Genomic DNA, 12,500 nt, shown 5'->3' with positions numbered 1-12,500 from the left:
TCTGAAAACAAAAGAGAAAACACTTCTTATTAAAAGCACACTGATGCTGCACTATCGCACCTACATTCTAGCCTCTTTTTGCATCAAAGATTTCAGTAGAGAAGTACTACTGATGGGCAGGGTAAAAGTGAACAATAGCTCCCATGTTCGGCTGTTGCTAACCTGTCAGCCAACTGTCGGCCAACATTATACCAGCACATTACTGACAGCCGGCCGACAGTGTTAATGAAGCCAAAAATTAACCCAAAGCACAAAAAGTTGAAAGCAGCAAATAGGTATCCATCTCCAGACCGTATGTACCATTGGGAAACCATTGTTTGCAATACTTCATATATGGAAAGGAAAAGTTTTCAATATGTTGGACGAATGAAATCGAACCAATAATGGCATGTTTCGCTAGCCAACGCGAGTAAGGTACTCAATAGCGGTACTAACTATTGAGAGTACAGGGCAAAGTATCTTTTTGCAATTAATTTTTCCCTTTCGACGTAGTTGTTGAAGCGATAAATAAGTACCCGGTAAGTGTTTGCGATCATTTCAGTACACGATTTACCGCCACTTTGCCGACAGGTCACCAACAGGTCACCAACAGACGGCGACGGTCGGCCGACACTTCAATCTGCAACATAACAAAAACTGTTGGCCATCAAACAACCAACAAATGGCCAACAGTCGGCCGACAGAATCTTTTGGGAACTGTTCTTCACTTTTACCAATGCACACTGCAAGTTGATAACCTATCCAACCCTCTAAGCTTTGAGGCTTGTTGAACCCAAGCTATGCTCCAATCTGTTTATTTTTAGAACACCTTCACATTAGAGCTTGTGACATCACTAATGCAACCTTGTCAAAACCTAGGGTGTTTCTGATATGGTCCTGTGTCTGGCCTCATGACCAGCCTCCCAATAGGTCATCTATACCTCATTTTCACAGCAGGCAGATCGTGCCCTTCTTTCAATCAGCTCATCTTCCATCAACCACAGATGGAAACGCACTTCATTCAAGAAACTGCGAAAACTGCTGTGATGTTTCATTGGAAAGTCTCTTTCCATTCGCCTGTCGTCACATTCAGCTTGTTCATTTTGCTGGTTGGTGCGGAATGGACCGTATGCATGAACTTGTAGCTCATACTTTGCAACATAGTGGCGTACAACAATGAAGTGTTCTAGCCAGTCATCGCAATGATGCTTGAGTTTAGGAGGGTCATTCAGCAGGTCGTGGTGATAGTCTGTAAGAGTGTCCTCCATTTCCTTCAAGTGTCGTTTCAGCAAGGCTAAAGAATTGAAAGATCAAGTGTAAAGATTAGGTCAACAAGGCTTTGAAGTGAGAGCGGTGGTTGCCTCTTTCAAGATTTTGTTAGTCCAGTCTTACCAATGTTGTAACCAATGCTGTCTTCATGATCCAGTTTTTGGCCAGAACTTTCTGTGGACATTGAAGATGCTGGGAAAAAAAAGGAAAATGATTTTATAGCTTGTCCTGTGATGAAAGTAATGCCATCTGTGATTTGGCTGTGAGAACTATCAGTGGCCTTCCATGAGATGCAAGAACAGCCACTAAAGAGAGGAAATAAAAACCTAAGATGTAATGACCAAGCCTTAGTCAGAAATTCTGCGCAAAGGTATTAAAGGTACGATGATGATGATGATGATTTACAGCAGTGACAGAACAACTTACATGGTATTACAGAGTCTTCTGGGAGATATTCTGCCCCTCCTGTGCCAATGTAGTCCAGTGCAGGGTCCCCTGGTCAGATCACAAGAACATGAGTAAGTCTTCTACTTGTAGATGCTTTGGGTGAGAGAACAGCTTCCATAAATGGACACTAAACTTCTGAATTTGTAGTCAAACAGACACACCCAAACTTAGGTGGCTGCTTACTTAAGGTGTTATTGTATGATTGTACATACGGTCATATACAACAATGATGCATATACAGCTCATAGGAAATTCAGATTATATCCCTGCTAACTACGATGTACATATACAGTCCTTTTTTGGTACAGTAATGTTCTGTGATATCCATTGAATAATATCAATTTTTTTGGTCATGTGTTTGGATTCTGCTACACCTACCATTACACATAAACATACATGTGCAATGATTTTGCCTTTGAAGAATTGAAGAACAGTGTTCACAAGTTCTTTCCAGTTTTTTTAAATGAGTGCATTTATCTGCTTGCCGTGGACTCTGGAAGTTGTAAAGACATTTTCTTTTTCTGTGATATCATGTGTCTTGTACAGCAAAACAAAAAACCTGGTTACCATATTGAAGGGACTTTTTGACCAATAACTGAAGCAATTCCCATTGTTTTGGTTGATAGCCCAAAGTGTAGCAGACCCGAAGCATCAGTAGTGGAAGAAGTCTTGCTGATGCTAGAAGCTGGTGCAAAACAGGAAAAAAACAAATGCTTAGAATCTGACATGACCTGAATTTTCAGGCTTTCATTTCACTTGAATTACAAAAATCAGCGATATTACATGACGTTTGTTTATAACGTTAGTCAGTGAATTAGTGTGCACGCGATTAAGAGTGCGTTTGATTGACCGTATTCTGGAATAGGAATACATGGAAAAGAGGTTAGAAATCCTTCGTTTTTACGAAGATTGTTTGAAAGATGAAACAACAACAATGATATTAAATGTAAGGAGAAATGTAGACTCGGAAAAATATCCGAGTCCCATCTGCGACTCGGATATTTTTCCAAGTCTACATGCTATGTTGCTTCATGCCTTGTTGCTTCAAAACACAAGACATGCCGTTTTAAATTACTCCACTGATGTATTCTTATTCCGGAATGTTCTAAACAAATACTTTCACATGAATTGAGTCTGATTGTGTGTTCAACATTGGCTTCCTCTCATGGATGAAAATCATTTGTGGATGAGACAGTCGAGCTTTCCCTGACATTTCTTTAAAACAGAGAACAGTTTCAAAAGCTCGGGGCTTGAAATTTCATGGCAACCTTTCACATGTGCACCAATGGCAGAGGCTCTGTGTTCTTCGATTCAGTGATGGAGATGACCAGTAGTGTTGCCGATATAATCTGAATCACACGATGTCGCTAAGATTTTTAAGCTGGTTACGAACAAAGTCTGTAGATCTCTGATCTTTGAAAGGTAGCACGACTTGAACAATATTTCCCTATGACATGGCGTTGTTCTTTTAAGCTTGATCATTCTCCAAAAATACTGAATTCAAAAATGAGGTAACAGTAGCATCAACCAGCCATTACATTTGTCACTTGAAGATGAAGTCAAGATGACTTTGAAACGTTTAAATGCCGTTGATTTTTGTTATCAAATGTATTTCAAAAAGTTCTCTATTTCATTTCACTGCTGCTTAATTAGTGCTAATAACTGCAATGGCCGCTTCAAGACTTATTAACACTCTTTCCACCGTTCAGATATACAGTAAGAAATAATAATAATAATAATTATTATTTGTTTAGTTAAAAGTGGATATAGTAGATGGTACATTAAGGTTACATGTGTATTGAAGAAATTACCTCATCAATGGTGCCAAATATGGCTTGTGCAAAAGAGATCACAAAGGCCTTTCCATAGCCATATTTCTTGAACATGTCTCCACAACTCATCCAGTGTGCTGTCTGATTAACACGTGGTGGAAGTTTGGCTGTGGACAATTTGTCAGTTTGTATTAGGAACATTCATGTCAGATGACTAATGTTTAGCACAAGTCACTCAAATTTACTAACAATAATGGTAAAAGACTGCAGGAAAGACATCCTTCAGAAATGGGTATTTCAATAAATTTGTGGACTTCCTTTAATTAAATATAATTTAAAAATTTAAAAATTGAAATTTTTGGGTTTCTCTTCCAAAGCTTGTAATATCAGGGTCAGATAATCCGGGATTACAACAGGATTTAATATGCTTTAATTTGGTATTCGACTATGGAGTGACTTTGGTACTTAGCTTAAACTCTAAAAGGTGTTAGATATTATAAAAATTAATGTATGCAGCACTTAATTCAGTTGACTCAATCAATACTTACGTTCAAAGATGTGACTGAGAGCTTGCAGAAAGCAAAACACAAGGACCCACAAAGCTGGGTTGAAGTACCAATCTATAATCTTGAAAGAACTGAAGTATAGTACACGGCTGTATGGTTCGGTGTGATTCCAGCACTCTGTACAGCTGAAATTACTCAAAGAGTTCTTGACTGCCATCTGAAATGTTACGTTTGCGATGATGTAGATAACAAACAAGGGACCTGTCATGAAGAACTGAAAAATGGAAGGAAACATTCAATTTTATTATATAGATATTGATGAAATACCAGGATTTCTCCTTTTACTAAAAAATCATATCTTCACCGCGCGCAGTGAACGTATCATTTTTATCTTTCACATGTGAGGATATAGGTGTTGTCATGGTAACCAACACGATTAGCCAATAAAACGCGAGCTTTCTCTTCATTGTAAGATGCTTTTGTGCTTTAATATAATTCTTCTCTACTACATTAACATTTTTATTGCAAAATTTGACATTATCATGATTTGTTTTTCATAACTTTCATATCTTGTTTCATGTTACACAACATGCGTGTTTTAACGGTTGGTGACCACTTTTTCATCATTTCGAAAATGAATAAAACAAGTTGTTTTAAATCTAGACATTTCATCAATATCTATATAATAAACAGAACATTACATGGCCGCTTGGGGATACGAATTTTATCTTCTCGTGCTGAAAGTATCTCTCACTCGTTCGCTTCGCTCACTCGTGAGAGATACTTTCAGCACTCGAAGATAAAATTCGTATCCCCGCGCGGCCATGTAATATCCTCTATATATCGTTGAATAATAATTATTTATCTTGTTTTTTTTTTTTAAAGAAGCAATTTACTTACCCCCATGAAATATGCCCTTTGAAGTACTCCCCATAGTGCATACCAAAGAAAAAGAATCCCTGCCATGATTGCAGCACCATTGAAGAGTATTACTTCAGTGTTAGCAAGAGTGTAACATCGACCATCAAGTCTCCACTGGGCAAAGAATGCCATCATCATCATCACTATTATGGGCTGCATGTAGAATATTAAGTCACTCTTAATTTTAAGCACTTGTGTTCAGAAATGCTAGTAATGAGATGCATGCTCAATTTTGGTAATTAACCTTTCATCCCTGAAGAGGCCCCCAGTGAGGAGTAAAATCATCTGTCGTTAGTGGAAAATGTAGAAGACAGTGTCACTCATAGGGGGAAGAGGGTTCACATGATGTCCCATTTTTGATTTAATCTCAACATTTTTCCACCAACTCAAGTGTTGCGGTGAATGTAGCTCTTTATCTTTCATTGAGGAGAAGAGTTTTTAGGGGACTCCATGTTAGCACGAGGAGTGAGCAGGTGCCATAAGGTTCAAAGAGCCAGTTTTTTGCTAAAAGAACCCTAAGGCGCATGTTCTCCTACAAAGAGTTTCCCAGAGCCTTGGGTTGATCCGAGGCTCTGGCGACTAGAATGGGGGACTCTTTGTGACAGCCATTGTATGTATTCCAAGACAAGAAATTATGCTGTTCAGTTTATGTTGAAGAGCAAAGGTGAAACTGAAAAATTCCTGAATCTATGTTATTAGCCCAAAAAGATTCTTATACACCTGTGATTTATGTATTCTTAAATTCGTGGCTTTTACATGTTATAAAAACGTCCATTGTGAGGCCTGAACTTATAACATCTGTGTACATAAAACTGAAAAAAAAAGAAAGATGCCAAAAACAACCTCAGTCTGCCTTTTTCTCCATACCATGCAAGTGTAATAAATTATGACTGTGAAGAAATATAGACAGCACACAGAATACTTGATGTAACCCATACGTACCATGCAAGTGTAGTGGCCAAACTTTGTCCAAAAGTTTAGGTGGAAGATCTCTGTGAGGTAGAGCTGATAGTAAAGACTTAAACCGGTCACATTTGTTAAGGGTGCCACAAAAAATGTCGCCCAGAATCTGGCACAACAGTTTGTTGATCTCAAGATGGGATCACAACAAATGCGTCTCCACCATTTCATCTCCCAAGAATCTGGCCAGTAACGCTTGGGTGGATGTCTCTGAGTCTGAAGAATATAATTTACGGTAAAGGGAATAAAAAGTCAAATGAGGTGGCACCAAAGGACATCATTGTAAGTTCCCATGTTGTGAATGGGAGTTGGAACTTGGGATACTTTGGTCAATTTTTTGGCATATGGAAATTTTAATCATTGACTTGATTACTGTGAAACGGGTGAAAAATCTCTGTGTTTTAGAGTCATTGTCTCAGAGTCATTGTTTTGGTATAAATCTAATTGTAAAAACACCCATTAATATCAGTGTTGGCTATTTACTTAGTTGAAAGCCACCTCAACGAAAGTCACTGAGTCACTGTTAACTTGTTATCTTTTGACTTTGTGGCATTGTATCATTACAGATGGTATTGCATGTATAGGTTGCTCTTTTGAGCAATAATCGTTTAACAAATTAAATTAATATACCAGTAGCTGACTTGCTGATGGACAATAAAGTCGGTGGTGCCTTTTGCCAGCAGCCAGCTATTTTTGACATCCCTGCAACATCATTATTCATCTAGTTTGAGGAGTGTGTTTTTGTATTAAATACATTGTACAACTGTTTGCAAAAATTTTGAGCTGTTTGCAAGGTGCAGTGTCAAACTGCTGTGTTGCTAGCCCCTAGTGACACAATATTATTTTAATATATTTATGATATTTAATGATTAATTGATACAAATATTTATGGTAAAGAAAATAAATTCGAAATTTAATTTAAAATGAAAGACAACTGACCTGTACAAGCTGAACTTGCTCTTCCATTGTAGTAATAACTTCTGCACTTGCATTTGCTGTAGCGGCATCCACTTTATCCGTTGTCTCTCTAGTCTGCCGCAAAATACGTCTCTGCTGCCCCATGGATCCATATGTGGTATCAATGAGTCTAGAGTTTTTGCGAATCCGTAATTCTGTCCTAATGTGTTGGTTGTGATCTATGAGTTCATTCCACAGTAGATCTAAAATATTAACGTGCAAGAATGTTGGAATGCAAAGTGTACATAAATTATCAATAAATAATGAAGCATTGTGAATTGGTGATCAGAAGGTGTGCCCTGGGGAAATACCCCCTCATACCGGTAGCAAGCGAAAGGACTGTTTTGCCTTCGAAAAGGCACAAGGTCATGAAATCGGCAGGTACAAAAGTCGGCCTGGATCAACTTGGATCAAGGAAAAAACGGTTTTAGAAGCCGAGACTATTTGACGTTTGCCCTGATTTCACCAGGGTTAGTAAAAAAAGATTAAGGCTAGGGTGATTTCTCAAGGCCTTATCCTTTTTTACGTTGATCTGAGGTGAGCAATCAGAGTTGATCTGGTCCAACTTTTGTACCTGCCTGTCATGACATACTCAACCCTGTGTTCAAAAAATAGTAAAATTTGACAAAAGTTTGAGAGATGCTTATTGATCTGAACATTGTCTGGTAACATTGTGGATTCAATGATGCAAGAGATGATTTCTCAAGAATAATCACAAAACAGCGTTTAAGGCACTTACAATGATACACTCTGTGTTTTGCATCATATTGAAAATCTTCTTCAGTCACCACACCCAAGTATTCGCCATCATTGTTGCTGAAGGGGACAACAAACTTCACCAAACCTCCAGGGTGATCTAAAACTTCATCTGTGAGTAGAACCTTTGCTTCTGCTCTAAAACTTGAGCAATCTTCATCCTTGGGCTTGATCTTTTTCAAAAATGTTTGAAGTCCAGCGAGCTTAATCTGCCAAACAGACATGGGCTACTTTTTTATGTTTGACAACTAAACCAAGTGATCTTTATTTTGTGACATGAAAACAAGCTTTACTACAACCAACCTGGTTTTTTTTTAATGTGACCTGTAAGAGAAGGACAGTGAAGCCAAAGGACTGACAAAAAATTGAGAGAATGATAAATATGATTCTGATGATCATGATTACACCAGTCATCTTTAATCCTGCTTGTGAAGAGCAGTGAAGTGACATGAACTGAAGGACTCAATTTATATTGGTTACTTCACCTTTCATAAACTTGCAGTCTAAAGTTCAAATTCTAATCAAGGGTTTGTTTTTCACTGCCATCAATCTCTAGCAGAATCGGATAATGCGTTACAATCGGGCAAGTAGAAAAGTCGAACCAGATAAACTCTGATTGCTGACCTCAGATTGAGCAAAAAACTGTTTTGTAAACCAAGAGTATTTGACGTTAGCCCCGATATATCACCAAGGTTAGCTTAAAGATTAAGGCTAAGGAGATTTCTTGAGGCCTTATAATTTTTTTGTATGCCAATCCAAGGTGAGCAACCCAACTAGACTGGGTCTGACTTTTGTACCTGCCTGTTACAACTCAGCTTTGAGATTCAGGGGCTGATTTTGGTTTTACTTTGTTGGTTCTTGTGTTTAACAGTCTGCTAGCTGTAGTGGCACATGTGCGTGGTTGACAGCAACAAAACAATACCAGTAGAATTTGAACGAAAGAGTCCACATGTTTATAAAAGAGCAATGAAGCTTTCAGTTTCTAAACCTAACAGCTTTAGAAAACCCAGCTGAAAACTAAGCCAGTAACCAGTTAAGGTGAAGTTGAATTCAGGGCCACTGAAGAAAGTGAAGGAGCTTTATTTAAGTGTCTAATCTTCTAGTGCTGGAGCACTAATTGGGGACACTGTAAATTGAAATTAACAATCAACGCAAATCAAATCAGACTTGGTTTTTGAGGAGAAGGGAAAACTGGAGTACCGGGGGAAAAACCTCTTGGTGCACAAACTCAACCCACATATGACACCAAGGCTGGGCATTGCACCTGGGCCACATTGGTGGGAGGTGAGTGCTTTCATCACTGCCCAATCCCTGCACCCTAAAATAGTGTATTGTCGCTATTGAGTATAATTAGTAGTGAAAGAGATGGTGATGATTGTGATGGTGACTCGGGGATTCTTGAAAACAATCCAAGCGCTCCTTTAATTGTGGTAGTCAAACCTACGACCTTCTGATTACAAGTTGAGATGCTGTACCACGGCTAGTATAGCGGAAATAATTTTATGAGTACACCTCTATGTTGTTAACCCCTTCATGCCTGAAGTGGCCCCTATTGGTGAGTAACATTATCTGGCATTAAGGAGGGTGCCTACTAATTCAAAGGTATTTTTGCCCCGTTTTATGTTTATGAAGGAAATGTAGACCGTAACAAGTGTTATTGAAATCCAAGTAAATTGGGAGTAACCACACGTTTTTCAAAGATAATTCATGAATAATATTTGTAAAAAGCTTTAAAATACAAAGCAATGTATGGCGTTCTTTCTCAAATGGAAGCTTAATTATCTCTCAAAAATGCATGGTTTAACCCCCAGTTTTCTTTCTTGCTAAGATCTGCTTTCTCCAGATAGTTTTAAACAGGGCAAAAATATCCCTGTATTAGTAAGTATCACTGATAGGAAACCCGAGTATCTCGAGATGCGCAGAACCTATGCGCAATAACAATACGTAGTAGGCAACGTCCTTAAACAAAGTAAAGTCTATAAGGCTCACTTTCAGGACTGAAAGGGTTAACAATGACAAGATAATATAATAAATTATTGTGAACCAAATTGGTGCTAATAGTCACCGTTCACCTTTCATTTGTTACTCACCTCATATTGGTTTGGCTCCTCACCGCGGCGGTCAGGCCATTCTCGCCCTGCAGTTGCTCCACCAATTGAGTGTTCCATATTTCGTCTTGGAATAGGCCTCAGATTATTACCAAAATCAACAAAAAGTGTAACTTTGTCCCCAATGTCAGCAAAGTTGGGAAACAGGTTTCTGGAAGAACACATGCGCACCAATGGCTTCTGTGAAGCCCTGGGCAGTTCAGTTGTATGCCACCTTGCCATTGTAAACTGTCCTTTAAAATGTTATTACCTAAAAGAAAATCGCTGAAATTCACTGTATGTTATAATAGATTTACAGGTGGCTGGAACCAGTTTCACAACTTTTAAAGAGACCTTATTAGAAGGGTTAAACTTATAACAGCAATGTTATGATACCATATGAAACACCAATTATTGCATAACAAAATTTACGGAATTTTGTTACCATGGAAACATTAAAGCTCTCCAAAAACACTCAATATTTTGTCTTTACTTGCTTATATCTCAAAAATGAACTCAGTGAACCCCACTTTTTGTTGTAGAATAGTAATTAGCAATCTGAGATAAAACTATTGGCAAAGTTTTAAAAAATTCCCAAGTGCCAGTTCAGAGCACTCTTAAATTTTTTGAGTATCAAAACGAATGGTATTTGATACTGGTTAGTGCTAACCATGCTTCTAGCAACCCAAGCCAGACCGTTAACTTTTTACTATTTTGTATTTACTTACTGAAGTCAAGTTAGCGTAGTTCTGCCATTGAAGCTACTTTCTGGCTCACGTGAAGTAAATTGACCAAAAAAATTGCCATCGCGTGACATTGCTCGATTCATTCCATTTTTGCGTGACACAAAGCTCCTGGAACTTTCACAGTTTTCGTTAATTCATACCCACTATGTTCTGCCACTATTTCAGCTGAACTTAACGGAACACTACGACAAAGCATTTGGAGTATCTTCATTTCCAAGCTTTTTGATCGATCAAAGAGTTAAAGAGGCTCAACTTGGCGCTAACCCCGCGCTAACTAGGCTTCGAGTAACTCAGGTTTGCCGTTGACAAGGCTATTCAAGTGTGAGAACTTGGAACCTGCCTTGGAACAAATCAGCCCGATTCAATTATCATTTCCATTCATTTATTCCCCACAGAACATTTTTGTGTGCTGGGATGAGTTTCATTCATTGACAGCGGTATTCAAAATCGTGATGCATACCTGTTTGTTTGAATGACATGAAAACACGTTCGTCACGCACAACTTAAATACGTTTCCTCCTTATGTTAATGCAAATCAAGAAAATCTTTCGTAAAGTCTTAACTCAACAAATAAAGACTCTGCAGCGAAAATGTAAAATACACTAAAAAACATAAGAGCAAAAGTTCACGATAATGGCAAACAGCATTGTTCCATGTTCTTAATGCTTATCGTTTTATAGTGGCTCCAAATTCGAATCCAGGAGAAAATTTTCTCAGCAACATTTATCTCAGCATGAGAGTTTGGTAAAAAGACGTTTTGTGAAACTGGACGTCAGTATCCCAGTTTGAATATTCATTTTTCTAAAAGTGAAATTTTCAATTTGCAACGGAAAGTGAACAGCCCACAGCTCAACAGAAATATAAAAGGGTCAAAAATTTAGACCACCAAGAGATTTTCCTACCTTCGCCCTACAATGGGTCTTCTATAAAATAATGTGCAGGCGGGAAGCAAGTATCTCGAGCGTGTTTGCTTGTTACAGCACACTCGCGAATGATGCAATGGAATGTATGCTGCTTAATTAAAGCTGTGGGTAGTGCTTCAGGGAAACCAAGGAAATGTGATATTAAGGGGGTTTTTGCAAAGAACGGTCATATGACACCTTGAAAGGAAGTTCCACGGATTTCTGGGAAAAACCTCTACTCATGTGCGAGAGATAAGGACTTCAGGCTAGGAATTTATTGGTGTTAAAAGAAACTGAATGGATTGCGAATAATTATAAAGAATAATTTTTTTCCCTTTTACCGATTAAAATGTCATTTAACTATGTCGTAGTAAACTGCGTTACAAGTTTTGCAAATGTGGGGATTCCCCAACACGTTTAAAATATTCATCGCCATCACGCATTGTAGTCTATCGAAAAGCTATTAAATGTCATCACAAAATCACGAGTTAGTCTAGTTATTAACGGTACCTTGACAAATACAAATTTTGCAGTTTGCTATCGGTTCATTACAAATTGTGTCAACACAGCAACTATGAAGAATAAGCAAATATTCTTAAAAGTCATAATGCTTATTCCTTGCACCAAGTCAAAGAAAGCCTATTTATTATTGTTTGTGCCCATAATAAATTTTTGCGCTCCAAATTTTTGAACTTCAGTTGAAAAATGTTTTGGAATGTTTGTATTTAAGGTAAATTATGAACCATAACATGCAAAAGATAATTGAGAAATAACGTGATGAAACGCTCTATTCTTGGACAAGGATTACGTATTCCAACGCGTGATGTCTGAAACCTTAAATGGAACTCGGCGGGGAAAATCCCACACATGCATCTTCATTTTGCTATCCCGTCACTCCAGTAAACCCGCGGGCGCGACGGAAAAAAGTAGCATGGAAAAGGTGTCGTACCTCCTTAGAAACTGGGATCAATCACTTTCAATTCAGTTGCCTGCTCGTGTCTTCAATCGCGTGACCTGCGTGACAGACGTATTTCCGACTTGTCGCTTTTTCTTGCTGAGCCAAACGGAAATACTTCCATCACGCAGGCTACCCGCTTGCGAAAAAATTGTCGAAGAAAGTGACTGATCACAGTTTCAAGTGATGTTACCCCCGCCCCTCCCTCTTTTCTGCACGCGCTGTGAATTGGGAAACTATGAA

General features: G+C 38.4%; 1 protein-coding gene across 1 annotated transcript in view; it reads right to left on the bottom strand.

Moving 5' to 3' along the window:
* Positions 1–11,441, bottom strand: part of LOC137996988 (uncharacterized) — a 12,616-nt gene extending 1,175 nt beyond the window's left edge. The window contains exons 1-12 of the mRNA XM_068842656.1: positions 11,303–11,441; positions 9,658–9,925; positions 7,551–7,776; positions 6,794–7,014; positions 5,837–6,070; positions 4,874–5,047; positions 4,016–4,247; positions 3,507–3,634; positions 2,263–2,380; positions 1,675–1,743; positions 1,372–1,440; positions 1–1,273 (exon numbers count right to left, since the gene is read on the bottom strand). The exon at positions 1–1,273 is cut by the window's left edge and continues 1,175 nt beyond it. Of these exons, the coding sequence (XP_068698757.1) occupies positions 915–1,273; positions 1,372–1,440; positions 1,675–1,743; positions 2,263–2,380; positions 3,507–3,634; positions 4,016–4,247; positions 4,874–5,047; positions 5,837–6,070; positions 6,794–7,014; positions 7,551–7,776; positions 9,658–9,897 (2,070 nt within the window). The 5' untranslated portion in view covers positions 9,898–9,925; positions 11,303–11,441 and the 3' untranslated portion in view covers positions 1–914. The remainder of the gene's footprint in view (positions 1,274–1,371; positions 1,441–1,674; positions 1,744–2,262; positions 2,381–3,506; positions 3,635–4,015; positions 4,248–4,873; positions 5,048–5,836; positions 6,071–6,793; positions 7,015–7,550; positions 7,777–9,657; positions 9,926–11,302) is intronic.
* Positions 11,442–12,500: the final 1,059 nt, after the last annotated feature.

This window comes from Montipora foliosa, chromosome 3 (genome assembly GCF_036669935.1).
Source record: "Montipora foliosa isolate CH-2021 chromosome 3, ASM3666993v2, whole genome shotgun sequence".
NCBI classification, from domain to species: domain Eukaryota; kingdom Metazoa; phylum Cnidaria; class Anthozoa; order Scleractinia; family Acroporidae; genus Montipora; species Montipora foliosa.
This window is presented reverse-complemented; position numbering and strand designations above follow the sequence as displayed.